Raw genomic sequence first — 14,602 nt, forward strand, 5'->3', positions numbered from 1 at the left:
CATAGAATGAAAATGTCTGGCTTGTTTCAGTATCTGGAAATGAGATTGCATTTTGTTCTTGCCAGTTCATTTTAAGAGGATTTATGTGAACCGTGTCATCATTGGGCACATCCTATTTTTGTTGTATAAAAGATCACATCCTATTTTTGTTGTATAAAAACAAAGGGCAAAAGAAAGCCCTTGAGGGTAGGTGTTTTTTAATGATTAGGCCAACTGGAAGTTTACAGAAAGACCTTACAGCAGGGCTTCTGTGCTGTGAAGCTGCCAATAGGTCTGGGACCTCATTCCTTGAGTAACAAAAGTAACTGGGGACTGGGGCAACCTGTGCTGTTGGAGGTGCTTCCGTTTTTTTCACCTACCTCAGTTTCGCAAGCTGGTGTTGAAGTTGTACATAGGGAACTTGGCTGAATCAGACGCATTTTGTAGCAGAGGGTGATTTCCCAGAGTAGAAGTGTCATTTTTAAAGCATAATAATTCTGTGGCTTCTCCTTTGGATGCGGATGTTACCGTGTCTAGATCAATATTTTGCACACAGTGCTAAATATATTCACTAATTATGTGGCTACTGATAGGGACCTTTTAATGTCCTTTTGAAGAGGTAGGCAAGGGCCTGCTCCTCAAACTTCATAGCTTAAAATCTCCCCAAATGGGATCTCTATCAGCCGGCTCCATCTTACCCACAAAACCGATCCCCACTCCAACATTCCGCAAAGTGGCACATATATTTAAGAGTCCCCCTTCCTTTGTAAACGGTTACTTCCCCCCAAGTATTTATACCTCATCCAGATCCTCCCCCCCCCCCCCCCGCCCTCCCCCCACCTCTCCCGCCCCAAAGATTTGTGGTAATTCACACCCTTCCATGAAATTCACAATGCTCCTTTCCCCACTGGCTTGTTCTCTCACATCTCTTTATGCCTTCCCTGAACGCTTAGGAACCTGGTAGTTATTTAAGTAATACTTTTAAAATAAATTTAAACTTGTGGCATAATACAGGTGATTATAAAAGGATAAAAGGTTGTAAGTTAAAAGCTACGGTAAAGTTTCCTGAAACCTATCTGACCAGGTCCACATCTGGCATAGTTTTGTTCCTATTAATAAAAAATCAAGCACTTAATGCATTTTGCAATCCTGCAGAGAAAAGAGGTGGAAGTTATTTATCTAGTAAGTAGAGTATCTATCTAGTAGTTCATCTAGTTCTTAAATTGCTTATGAATTCCACTGCTTAGCAGACGGTTTATTTAACATCTTTCCTTGGCATGACCCTTGATGGAGAAGGAGTTCCTGGTTCCCTAAGTAACTGAAACGCCCTGCCCCACAAAGGATTTTCCTGAAGACCCAGTAAGCCAACTTCGTAACTTGGTGCATTTTTCACAAGTTTGAGAACTAAACCCAGAATCCGCCCCCTCCCCTCGTCCTTCCTCCATCAAGCTATAGGCCTTACTCTTAACTGATGGGAAAAACTGCTACAAATTTACATAAACAGCTCTTTTACTTGTGCTCAAAATCTCCTGGGGCGGGCACGAGTCTCCGAGACTCAGGGGCCTGGGTGGGGCGGCCAGAGCAGGGATTAGAAGACAGGGCCGTGCAGGGCCACAGCGAGGGCGACGGGCACCGGGCCTCTAAATCACAGCGAGGTTAGTGTCACGCGCCCGCCTCCGCCCTCCGCCCCCCGCCTGATAATGCAAGTCCAACTTCTTCAAGGACTAAAATTCCAGCAAGGCCCCTTAGCTGCTTTGAACTCCAGTAGGGGGGGGTCCGAGAGCGACCACGGCGGCCACACCCGCTCCGTCCGCTGACAGACCGAGCAGGAGGATGCGGCAGTTCAACCGCTACCCAAAGGCCTGGGCGGGGCGTCATGCGGCTCCTGGGCGCTGGTTGGTCATTCCTTGTCCCCGCCCCCTCGGCCCTGCGCCGCCTCGGTGTCCTTTGACCTCGATTTCAAGCCATGCGCTGAGCAGCGGTTGGTCCGGCTACCCTTAAACTTGAGTTGAATCCACCCAATGAGGAGCGGGCCTTGCGGGGACTGTCGGGAAAGGGGGCTGGCCTATATAAGTGGCCTGCGGGGCGTACCCTCGCGTTGGGGTCGCCGTGCAGGGCTCTGCGGAAGACTCGTTGGGAGAGTGGGCTGTGTTCGCTAAGGCAGCGCCTCAGGGACGATGGCGGAGGGAGACAATCGCAGCACCAACCTGCTGGTGAGTCGAGGGGGAGCCGAGCAGGGCCTCCGGACATCGGTTGGCTTCGCCAGGCGGTGCTGCGGCCTCGTTCCTATGCCCTGTAGCGGGCCCCGCCCTCCTCTCCCGGTTCCCGGGCGCAGACGACGCCGCCTGCCCCTTGGGCCTCTTAGGTAGCTCCAGTGTGGCGGTCGCTAGATGTATCGACCCCTAACATCCCGGGGAGGGTACGCGACGGGGGGAGGAGGGCGCGTGATCAGGCACCGCGAGTGATCACCGCGAATAGGGGATGAAGAGGAAGTGGGAGTAGGAGGGCTTTGATAAACCTGGGGTGCAGCCTGGGACAGAGGGCCGCGAGTGGCCTGTCGAGAGCTTCTCAGTCCCAGGTCCCCAGTCGTATCTGGGTTTCGTTCTTTTCTCCGCCCCCCACCCCCCCAATACTTGGGCAGAGGTGGAGGGTCAAGGGGCTGCTGGCGAGAATTTATTAGAGCTGGCACAGCTTAAACCGCAAGGAGGCTCTGAGCTCACCGCGGGGAACCGGGACTAGGAGACCAGCAAGGTGGATAGTGGGAGGACCTGGCTTTCGTCTGGAGTTTGTAAGGGGTGTGTGTGTGTCACAGGACGACCTTAGAATAAGCAGGGGTCCGAAGGAACTGCAGTGACGTTATCACAGGCGGACAGAGTCAACCTCACTACAAGTTTCACGGCATGATCTGGCAAAAACAAACAAAAAAACACGGGAGAAATCCTTGCTTCGTCTCCGTCGCTTTTCCCCAAGGAAAGACCGGACACACACCACGACCACAATGAATAGAGGAACCAAAGAATTTAGTGTTTGACGATTGATTTTTCCAAGAGCCCAGATGCTAACTAATTAAATGACTTTGCAGAGCAGTTTTGATTGTGCACGATTTTCATCTTGCGTTGGTTTTTAGAAATGCATGACCTACTCCTTTAAACGCACACACTTCTCAATAGTTGGCATAGTTAGCCCCAGCCAGGTTCCATTTAAGAGGATTGATTGAAGCACAAAGAAATTGCCCAGATTCACACAGCTTACTGAAACGACAGATCCTGCTTGACCTGGAGCTTAACTGTTCTTTCCAGCAGAGCAGCGTAACTTGAGAACAAGGCCTTGCATTTCCTCAATTCAGATCTCTTAACCTCTGCGTATCTGATAGTGTAACAATACCATCCTTTTAGCTTGTTGGGAGGATGAATTAAAGCATAAGTATATAAAATACTTGAGTTTGTGGCACATAGTAATCCCGTGTTTAACTGTGTTAAGCAGGATATACAAAGTCAGAAATGTGAAAGTCACCTAAGTGATGAGTGTGGCACAGATAGCATGTTTATTATGATTAGGCTGCATTTGCATCTTTCCCTGTGATAACATTTATAAGAACATGTGGGTTTCTTGTTTCATTTATTTTTCCTGTACCAAAACCAGTTTAAGGGCTTTTTACCACATTAGCTTATCCTAAAAGCCTACTTCGCAGAGAAATTTGAAGTCTCACCAGATGTCCTGGTAAGTGTAAGAAGCACTCCGTGTATTGAGATATATTGAGCTTAAGATGCCTCATGTAATTTGGTGAAAGTAGTTTGACTTAATTGTGCAAATGATGCCAGCATCGAAATGATTCCATTACACAAAGCTATTTTAAAAATTGAATGCTGTTCAGGGAGAGGCTTTCCTAATGGCTTTAGAAGTAGGGGTATAAATCAGTGAAATGACAAAACAACAGATCTGTTCTAACCACCCGAAAAATGAGTGAACTTAATGTGATTTAATTTTATATTTTGAGGGCTGCCACTTAGTAGTCCATGACTTTGAGAAAGCTAGTTACCATTCTGAGCCCACTTTCTTTAATTGTTAAATGAGTCTAATTATCCCCACCTTGAGGGGCTTTATAGGAATTATGTCACATTCTTTATGAAAAGAGTAGCCCAGTGCCTGGACTTGGAAGTTGACCACTGAACGATAGGTGGGGTTTGTTTGTTTTTTTACTCGTAATTAATTTCTGTCTTTGATACCAAAATGGCAGAGTGTTTTAGAAACTGATTTTTTTTTTTTTTAATTTTTTTTTTCAACGTTTATTTATTTTTGGGACAGAGACAGAGCATGAATGGGGGAGGGGCAGAGAGAGAGGGAGACACAGAATCGGAAACAGGCTCCAGGCTCTGAGCCATCAGCCCAGAGCCTGACGCGGGGCTCGAACTCACGGACCGCGAGATCGTGACCTGGCTGAAGTCGGACGCTTAACCGACTGCGCCACCCAGGCGCCCCTAGAAACTGATTTAAGATAATGATTTGGTTAAGAGCTGTTTTACATTCTTGGTGCCTTAAAAATAATTTACCTCTTAAGGAAGCACAGAGATGCCGAAAGCAGTAAAATGATCACTTTACACGTTGATCTTCTCTGCAGGCCGCAGAGACTGCAAGTCTGGAAGAGCAGCTTCAAGGATGGGGAGAAGTGATGCTGATGGCTGATAAAGTCCTCAGATGGGAAAGAGCCTGGTTTCCACCTGCCATCATGGGTGTGGTTTCTTTGGTGTTTCTGTAAGTGAGCTCTTAAATTAATATGGATTGTACTTGTTATTAATAAGGGCTCAGGTAATACCCGGCCTCCATTTTTGAAAGTGCCTTAAGTCTTTTGTATTGTGTAATCTGTAAAGAATGCGTTTTCTTAAAGCACTTCCCCTAGTTTTCAGAATTTATAGTACTTATGTAAGCTCGGTCACCTAATGCAGTTGAAAAAATCAGTGGCGCTCACCCTTTTTGGTCTTAGGATCCTTTACACTCCTAAAAGGTATTGAGGGCCCCAGGGAGCTTTTGTCTCGATATTCACATTAACCATTGCAGCTATGATGTCATGTATTCTGAGGCTTCTCGGAAAACCACTTGTGAGAAACTTAGAAGGAAGAGGGCAGATAACATCTTTAAGACTCAAAGGATTAAATGAATAAATGTCTTCAACTAGGAATAATAATGACTGTGTTTTTCTAACCTTCATTATTATTATTTTTTAAACAGGACTATCTACTATCTAGATCCATCTGTTCTGTCTGGTGTTTCCTGTTTTGTTATGTTTTTGTGCTTGGCTGACTACCTTGTTCCCATTCTGGCTCCTAGAATTTTTGGCTCCAATAAATGGTAGGTGGCTTAATGACTTGGCAGTCTAATTTCTGTGAAGTTACTGAACCTGGTGGCTGTGATTACTATGCAGCGAGAATTGTCTAATCATCAGATACCTAGAGGTTAGGATTGTTGCTTTTACGTGAAGAATTTCTTAGGTGATGCATATAAATCATGAATTTTCAGTATTTACAGTTCCATAGTTCCTTTATGGGCTAGCATTTATTTTGGCTTTTTTTTTTTTTTCTTTATAGACCTTTTATTAAAGTGATATTTTTTGAGGTAATGTTTTCTCAAATACTGCAGAACTCATAATGAACTTTCTGTAGAAATTGTTTACATTTTACATTCATTTTCTTTGATATTTAAGATAGTATATTTCGCAAGCTATTTTTGAAAGAATACGGAAATAGTAACAGATTTTTTTGTCCATTTATGTAATGAATGTCTGCTGTTAGGCACTGTTCTAAGTGCTGTGAAATATTTTGACTTTTAAGATTGATCTTGTGTTTAAGGTTGATACTGAGGCAGTGTAGTGGTAGTTAGCTAAATGCATAGCAAGTGCTTCAGAACAGATTCATTCAAATATTCTAACTTCCTTCTGATCCAAAAAATAACAAAACTAGATGGAGTAGATTTTTTGTTTGTTTTTTTGGTCCTAGTTGCTGTTCTTCCTTGGTTGTTTATTTTAATTTGATTAGTAGTCTACATGTGCCTTTAGTTTTTTGTTCAATTATAATAACAAAGTATAATACCAAATTATTTTATAATTTTATAAATTATATAATTTTTATATATAACTATAAATTAAAAATATTTTTTATAATTATATAATTTATAAATTATAATTCTGTAAAATTAAGACTTTTTAAATTAATATGCCTTATGGATCTTTAAGAATAAATTTGGACATTTTAGGGGAATATGCTTAAGTTATGGGATAATTAAGCATGTTTGTTTAAAGATGTTTCCCCTATAGCAGAATGGATTAGTGGTAGAAAATGTCCTTTGAATTGTTTTTCACATGTAACAATGCATTGCTGCTGTGTTTTGGGCAAGTTTGTAACCATGTAATGTAACAACTTAACAAAGGACATCATCCTCTGACCTTGAGTTTATTAGTCAGATGACATTCTAATCTGCTAATTCATAACTCTGGGAGAAAATTTTTCAGAAGTAAACAGTGAACGTTTCATGGTAATCAGTATGTGGCTCAGTCCACAACAATTTTATTTTTTGATCTAAATGGAGAAGGAAGAACACTGTTTCATAGCCACAATTCAGCCTTGACCATGGGCAGCATGTAAGGTCCAGCTGCTGACAAGGAGTCTCAGGGCTCATCAGGAGCCCTTCTGCTGTATCTGTCACTGCAGTTTTACAGGGACAAGAACTAGAGGAGAGAAAGGTACATATCTGCCCAATGAGGGTCTACAGCAGCCATCATATCTGTGTAGCAAAGACAATACAAGGGTGAACTTTTTTTTTTTTTTAATCATAATTCAAAAAAACAAAAAAGGGCTTTCTTGGAGGATCTTTTTGTATTTTTATTTTATTTCTATTTTCCCTCCCTGGGACTAAATTTATAAAGAATTTGGACTTGAGCTGTTGGTTGCTACCTTGGCATCAAGTGGGCATGAAGCCCAGTATTATGCTTGGAATGTAGTTATCATCTTACTGGAATGCTCAGATACAGCTGTTGGGCAGAAACTTAACGTCCTCCTCAAAACAGTGAGACCCTGATGGGCTACAACCCAGGATTCATTAGAATCTGAAAAATAATACAGGAATAGAGAAATTAGTTTATACTGATTATAACATGGCCCATAGTAGCCTTGAGTCTTTTGTTACTATAATTAAATGTGGCTTTAGAACCAGGGATTACCATGGCTTTGTGCATACACGTGTCTTTTTTTTTTTTTTTAACATTTATTTATTTTCGAGAAAGAGAGAGGCCATGAGCAGGGGAGGAGCAGAGATAGAGAGGGAGACAGAGAATCTGAAGTAGGCTCTAGGCTCCAAGCTGTCAGCACAGAGCCCGACGCGGGGCTCGAACTCACAAACTGGGAGATCATGACCTGAGCTGAAGTCAGAGGCTCAACTGACTGAGCCACCCAGGCGCCCCTACACGTGCCTTTATGTAAAAACTCATTCCTGTGCTATACAAGGGGTCTTAATAGTACAGAAACTTTTTCACGTTCATAAGAGAATGGTGAATTGTTTTTTATTTAGACTTTCTTTAGGGGATAGCTTTTTAAATTTGAGAGGATGATATTTTCTGTTTACTATAAAGATTTGCTTATAGTGAAGGGGAAAATTTTTTTGTAGGACCACTGAGCAACAGCAAAGATTCCATGAAATTTGTAGCAATCTAGTAAAAACTCGACGCAGAGCTGTGGGCTGGTGGAAACGCCTCTTTACACTAAAGGAAGAAAAGCCTAAAATGGTACTTTTTTTGTTTTGACTTATTTAAGTAGAGCAAAATTTTAAGTTCGAGTCCATTTTTATTCATTGTAGCCTAATGATGGCCTTTTTGTTTTAATAGCTGTAGTTTGATATTTATTATTCGTTGGTTTGACTCCTCCAACTACATTTGTAAATGTTTATCTGTATGAATTAGATTGAATTATTGGAAGTTAAAATTATATTTTGCATTTAACTTTGTACTCTAGCAGAGCAAAATGTTTCTTCTATGCTTACTAATATAAAAGTAAAAGACAAATACTTAAAAAGCATTTATTCTCTTATCTCTTAGCTTCACATGAGGTTACTATGTGAATTATTAATTGTAAAAGTATAATTGATTTTAAACTAATTTATATAATGACAGTAATTCTAGAAGGGAATGTGTATAAATTCTATAAAGTAGACCTAATGGAATTTCCTATGGGTTTTTATATAATACATAAAACCCAATATGTAAGATATATATAATCCTTAGATACAAAGTCTTTTAAGAAAAGTTGTAACAAGTACTGGATTATTTTCTAACCTTTGAAACAGGGTCCTACAGTTAGGCTTCTGGGTCTGTTTCTAGGGGTTGATAACTTCTCGTTGTTTTCATTGTTAGTACTTCATGACCATGATCGTTTCTCTTGCTGCGGTTGCGTGGGTGGGACAGCAAGTCCACAACCTGCTGCTCACCTACCTGATAGGTAAGTCTCTGAGGAGGGGCTGTAGACATATTCTGGCCGTAGAGGTCTGAGTGGGACTTTGTAAAGTAGTATCTGTGTGCTTGTCGAGTTGGAAGGTACCGATGGAGGAACTGCCAGTCTAGAAAGAGAATTAAAACCTACAGCCTTGCTTTCTGGGAGTTTGTGGTCTTCGAGTAAGTTAAGACATACTAACCAAGGTAGAAAGTGGTGTGGAAGAGGTAAAAATAAGCAGCGTTCATTATCTGAGGTTGGGGGGTGTGACAGAAGTTTCAGGGGATCAATACCAGTGAAAGTAATGGAGTGTCTGATAGTCTGGGAGACTAACTTCTATAAAATGTAATCACCTGTAGGAAGTTAATTAATGCCTCCTTAATTTTGTTTGTTTATTTTTAAGTGACTTTCTTACTGTTGCTTCCTGGATTGAACCAGCACGGAATCATTTTGAAGTACATTGGAATGGCCAAAAGGGAGATAAATAAGCTTCTCAAACAAAAAGAAAAGAAAAATGAATAATGCGTCTGCTTTACTGAGTGTAATGAATGGCATACACCTTGTCCTTGGGAACAGTTTCTCTTAATGCTGTCTGGATTCTGAAATGTTACAGAAGTAGCTCCTTGCTCTCCCTCTTTCTGCCCTTAGTTAGTAGAAATTCAGCCTTGCCAAGTAAGGCTTTATGCATAGTGTCTTCATGTGAAGTGTAGCTGAATGCATTCTCATCACTTGGCCTTATGTGGACAGTTCATTCGTGAGTACGACTTGTTTTGATTTTTCTCACCCAGGTTCATTGAATTCTTACTTTTAGGCAACTTCCTTTAAAAATACGTAGTGGTGAACTTCACCTTTTAGTATACTTAACTGTGACGTTGGATAATTGTTCCTGTTGATCTTCGCTTTAGCTAGATACAAGGTAGTGGTCTGTGGCTACAGGAAGCTGGTTCTACTGTCTGCTTCCACAGTCTGCTTAAACTGTCTGGCTCCATGAATACAGAGACCAAGTTTCCCGCTTCTGATGAAGAGACCAATTAAGATTCATTCCTCACACTGTTTCTGTACTGTGGGAGAAGATCCTTCTGGAATCAAATGAAACCAATTCCATGCCCTAGTATGTGTTGGTTTCTGCCTCGTGCAAAACTTAGCAATTTGTAAGAAACACTGATCCTTCTTCCCAAATGGGGAGTATGACAGGCTTAGAGCTCTTCTCTCCTTGCTCTGAGACTTTGAGTTAGTAGATCCTTAAAGGCTTTTTAACAGCAGGCTTCTAAAAGTTTGTGTTAAGTATTTTTAGCATATTTTTAATTTCAGATTTTCCAGCTGACTGAACCTAAGTATATAATAGGTTAAGACTCAGGTCTATGACCTTCACTCCGACACCAGCCAATAAAGGACAGAAGTCTTCCTATATGTAGTCAAGATTTCATTTCAGTAGAAAATAAATCTTATCCCTACTAATTTTTCAAGACCAGACTAAGCCTTTTAAAGGTAAGCCTCAAGATTCTCATTTGAAGGTAATTGGGGGCTGCTTTGGTCCCCTTAGATTGGGCATACGAGGTGGTGACTATGCTGGCATCTGACTTTTTCCCTAGTTATTTCTGTGAAGAATGCAGGGGCTGTCGGGGAGAGCAGACTTTTGGCGACGATAGGTGGCCTCTGGTCTACAGAGATTTTGTAACTCCTTGGAAAGTGTAGAATCATCCTCCCTCTCGGTAGCTAGAAATTTAGAATAGTTGAAAACTGTAGGAATTGAAACTCTGAGGGCTGAAAATGTGACATTTGGGAACAGTTCTTAAACTCTGATTAAGTAGCTGTAATATAGTTTTGTGAATTTATTGCACTGATGCTGTAAAACCTGGACCTTGTGGTATATCTGTCCCTAAATAAGTGTTGTTTTCTCCCCTTCAATATTACTGTAAACAATGGCAACCATTGTAGCATAATGTTTGATTTTTTTTTTTTTTTTTAAATGTTCCATATGAAACCTACAAACTACCTTAATTTTTACATGTGTTTTCCATTGTAGATAAGCCTGTCTTGCTGTCTGGATTTTTTTGTGTATATGTGTTCTACCAATTAACTACTTTTGCAGTTTTAATCTTGTATTATTTCTTCTACTTGGTTTTGTGTAAAAGGGGAACAATAAAGCTGGAATCCCTCCTTGTGTCTTGCTTTCTTTATACCTTAGCCATTAAGGTGTTGACAGGATGTGTGAATCCAGTTACTGAACTACCCTGAGTGATCATTACATGCCTACTCTTGAAGAACAAAATGAAATAAAAGGTGTAAATTAATTGATTCAGCAAAACTTCAGGCACCGTGCTAGATGGAAAAGGAGATACAACGGAAAGCCATGGCCAAAGATGAAGTATGAGAGGGCCATGCTGGAAGAACAGGCAGGGAGCCGTGCAGGCTGGAGAGAAAGTGCCTGTTATGGTTACTTCTGCAGGACCCAGCTCAGAGTTGCATGACGTACTCGCTTATTGGTGGATGACTTCTGTCTGTACTTTGAACTCTAATCATGAAAAGTTTTACTGGCACCTGGGTGGCTCGCTCAGTTAAGCATCTGACTCTTGATTTTGGCTGAGGTCACCATCTCGTGGTTGTAAGATCGAGTCCTGCTCCGTTCTGAGTGTGGAGCCTGCTTAGGACTTGCTCTCTCTCCTGCTTCTGCGCCTTCCCCTTCCCTGCGCTGGCTCTCTCTCTCTCAAAATATAGTAAAAAAAAAAAAAAAAAAAAAAAATTTTTAATTGAGGAAGGAGTGCCTGCCTGGCTCAGTCAGTACAGCATGCAACTCTTGATCTTGGGGTTGTGAGTTTGAGCCCATTGGGCATAGAGTTTACTTAAAAGGATTAAATTGTTTGATCAGTGGGCCTCATTGTCTATACTTGGTCTTAGGAACAGATTCGATATCAAATTCTGAGCCCTCTAACCATTGCTCCCCACCCCCCACCAAAAAGTTTGGCTCCTTCTTAGAGCCTTCTGTGGGTTTGGTGATCTCCAGAAAAGGAAAATCTTAGTCATGGTAGGTCTGCCCATGGTCACCTGAGTTTTGAAATGCTGGTGTTCTTCCATCCAGCTGTGATTCATTCTCAGGCCAGCTTGGCTACCCCTGAGCCGGCTCGGGCTCCAGCAAAAGTCCTTTTTTGATGCCGGCCTTGACACCATCTCCAGTGAAGTTCCCATCATCCTGGAGTTCACAGGACACCGGAGGCTGTTTGGAGTTGGTCGGGTGAAGAAGAGTTAAGGGGTGTGCCTGGCTGGCTCAGTTGGTAGAGCATGTGACTTGACCTCAGGGTTGTGAGTTCAAGCACCACATTGGGCATGGTGCCTGTCTAAAAAAAGGCACTTTTAAGTGCCCTGTTTACAGGACAAAAAAAGGGGGATTTGTGAGTGTTGAGGAGAGTTGATTTTTACCAGTATTTTATCTTCCACATGTTGATTTTTTTTTTTTTTTTCAAAAAGTTGGCCACTTAACCGACTGAGCCACCCAGGCGCCCCCATGTGTTAACATTTTAACAACTCAGATCACAATCCTCTTCAAAGACCTCTCAGCAAGCAGGTTCCAGTTTGCCTACAGCATATATGACAAGCTTGTGAGGCAATTTACACATGGCCCTCGTCTTGTTGCCATATGCCTCCAACTTATTTCTCAGTTTCAGCCCAGGCATTCTGAGGTTTCTGTCTTTATATGATTCCATTACTTCCTAGTTCTTGGAGCTGTTATAAGCCTAGAATATCTATTGCCCCACAGGTCTTCAAGTTTTGACATCAGGTAGACCTAGGCTGAAACCACATCAAGTAATTTAATAGCTTAGACAAGTAACCACTTTTTTGTTTTGGCATTTATCGGTTGGTGGATTGATTTGTTTGTGCAAGTGGGGGTGAGGGGGAGAACGGGGCAGAGGGAGAGACAGAGAATCTCAAGCAGGCTCCACCCTCAGCAGGGAGCCCAATGCAGGGCTCAATCCCACAACCCGGGGAGCATGACCTGAGCCAAGATCAAGAGTTCTGTGCTCAACCAACTGAGTCACCCAGGCGCCCTGCTTTGACTTTTTATTTTTTTTTTTAATTTTTTTTTTCAACGTTTATTTATTTTTGGGACAGAGAGAGACAGAGCATGAACAGGGAAGGGGCAGAGAGAGAGGGAGACACAGAATCGGAAACAGGCTCCAGGCTCTGAGCCATCAGCCCAGAGCCCGACGCGGGGCTTGAACTCACGGACCGTGAGATCGTGACCTGGCTGAAGTCGGACGCTTAACCGACTGCGCCACCCAGGCGCCCCTGCTTTGACTTTTTAAATTAAGTTAATTTGGGGACGCCTGGGTAGCTCAGTCTGTTAAGCGTCTGACTGTTGATTTCGGCCCAGGTCGTGATCTCACTGTTTGTGAGTTGGAGCCCCACATCAGGCTCTGTGCTGACAGTGCAGAGCCTGCTTCGGATGCTCTCTCTCTCCCTCCCTCTCTGCCCTTCCTCTGCTCTCTCTCTCTCTTTCAAAATAAATAAATAAAAACGTTATTAAAAAAATAAAGTCAATTTCAGATTGAATTTCATTTTCTCATTTGTGAAATGAGGGTAAAAGTACAGATCTCATAGGGGCATTATACAACCGCATTTGTTTTGAGGATTCCATGAGTTAATTTACTGGAAGCACACAGTGGTCGTCACGAATTGGTAGTGTTGGTACCCTTCATGACACAGGTCAAATGGCACCTCTGTGAAATCTTCAACTTCCCAGGCCACCTCTGCATTCCCACAGCACTTCATCAGCATCCATTAAAGCACACTGCTCACTATTATATTGTTACTTAGAGGTTTGTTTTCCCTGCTGGGATCTGAACCTCTTAAGGTCAGAAACGTATTTTCGTCCTCTCTCCATCTCATACAAGTCCTGGCACACAGAAGACACTCATTAGATGTTTGCTGAATGAATGAGTGAAATGTATTAAGAGATAGTGGTGGTACTATTTTTCTGTTTATGGGAAGGTTCTTGAAGGAAAGTGTTTTGTTTTGTTTTTTTTAACGTTTATTCATTTTTGAGAGACAGAGAGCGAGCGGGAAGGAGCAGAGACAGCAGGAGACACAGAATCCGAAGCAGGCTCTGGGGCTCAAACTCAGATTGTGAGATCATGACCTGAGCTGAAGTTGGACACCCAACCGACTGAGCCACCTAGGCGCCCCGAAAGTGGGTTTAACTCCCCACTGTTGTTAATGCCTCAATTAAGGTGAACTGCACATTTTTAGTAAACTAGACATGTAAGTGTACAGAGAACCAGTTCATCAAAGTAATTTTCATTAAGGGAAACCAGGGTGGTTCAGTCGGTTAAGCGTTCAACTCTTGATTTTAGCTCAGGTCGTGATCTCACGGTTGGTGGGTTGGTGGGGGCGGGGCATCAGGGTGATTCTCTGCCTGGGATTCTCTCTCCCTCTCTCTGCCACTCCCACAGAGAGAGCACACTCTCTCTCAAACTAAAACAAAACAAAACAAAACAAAAAAAAACAGCTAATGGTCCTTTTGTAATGGAAATTAAACCCAGAGAATTCTGTATCCTGGAGCTGTGCAAACTGAGAGTTTTGCTTTCCTCAAGGTTCACTTAGGTCATGTCTACAGCCAGCAGGGGGCTCAAACTCCCAACCCTGAGATCAAGAGTCACATGCTCTACTGGCTGAGCCAGCCAGGAGCCCCTCAGGGTTCACTTAGGATTTGAGAAGAATTAGGAGCAAGGTGGGCTGAGAGACTACTGTTGATTGAGCGCTCACTCTGTCAGGTTTTGTGTTTATTCTTCTTACTGAAGTGTAGTTGATACACAATGTTGTTAGTTTGAGGTGTACAACATAGTGAACTGAAAATTCTGTACATGACGCAATGCTCACTACAGTAAGTATAGTTACCATCTGTCACCACGTGACATTCCTATAGTGTGTTAATCTTTTTTATATGGATTATTTCATCTATCCTCATAGCAACTTCAAGTGATTAGGAGCATCATTCCCATTTTACACATGGGCAGACTGATTTATTCACCAAATATGTATCAAGAGCCTACTGTGTGCCAGATAATTTTTCTAGGAGCTGTGAGGACAGCAGCGAACACAACTGACCAAATCCCTCCTTTCTTGGAACTTAATGGAGACAGTTAAATACACTTCCA

The 14,602-nt window shown here is 42.3% G+C and overlaps 1 protein-coding gene and 1 long non-coding RNA gene across 2 annotated transcripts; one reads left to right on the forward strand and one right to left on the reverse strand.

Annotated features, from left to right (window-relative positions):
* Window positions 1–2,017: 2,017 nt before the first annotated feature.
* Window positions 2,018–10,610, forward strand: ARL6IP1 (ADP ribosylation factor like GTPase 6 interacting protein 1). The gene is made up of 6 exons (XM_003998830.6): window positions 2,018–2,192; window positions 4,598–4,731; window positions 5,206–5,325; window positions 7,633–7,750; window positions 8,375–8,459; window positions 8,854–10,610. Exons 1-6 carry the CDS (start codon window positions 2,157–2,159, stop codon window positions 8,970–8,972), a joined length of 612 nt encoding a protein of 203 aa, XP_003998879.2. The 5' UTR covers window positions 2,018–2,156; the 3' UTR covers window positions 8,973–10,610.
* Window positions 6,508–12,440, reverse strand: LOC123382500. The gene is made up of 2 exons (XR_006590942.1): window positions 11,496–12,440; window positions 6,508–8,577 (listed from the first exon to the last, which is right to left on the reverse strand). It is a non-coding gene; the product is annotated as an uncharacterized LOC123382500 (long non-coding RNA).
* Between the last annotated feature and the right edge of the window lie 2,162 nt (window positions 12,441–14,602).

This window comes from Felis catus, chromosome E3, assembly GCF_018350175.1.
Source record: "Felis catus isolate Fca126 chromosome E3, F.catus_Fca126_mat1.0, whole genome shotgun sequence".
Lineage (NCBI taxonomy): Eukaryota > Metazoa > Chordata > Mammalia > Carnivora > Felidae > Felis > Felis catus.

Excerpts from the sequence above, each read along its gene's own strand:
- ARL6IP1 (XM_003998830.6), top strand. The coding sequence starts at position 2,157 with ATGGCGGAGGGAGACAATCGCAGCACCAACCTGCTG. Across the intron at positions 7,751-8,374 it reads AGGAAGAAAAGCCTAAAATG|TACTTCATGACCATGATCGT; the intron begins GTACTTTTTTTG and ends TTTCATTGTTAG. Across the intron at positions 8,460-8,853 it reads GCTGCTCACCTACCTGATAG|TGACTTTCTTACTGTTGCTT; the intron begins GTAAGTCTCTGA and ends TTTATTTTTAAG.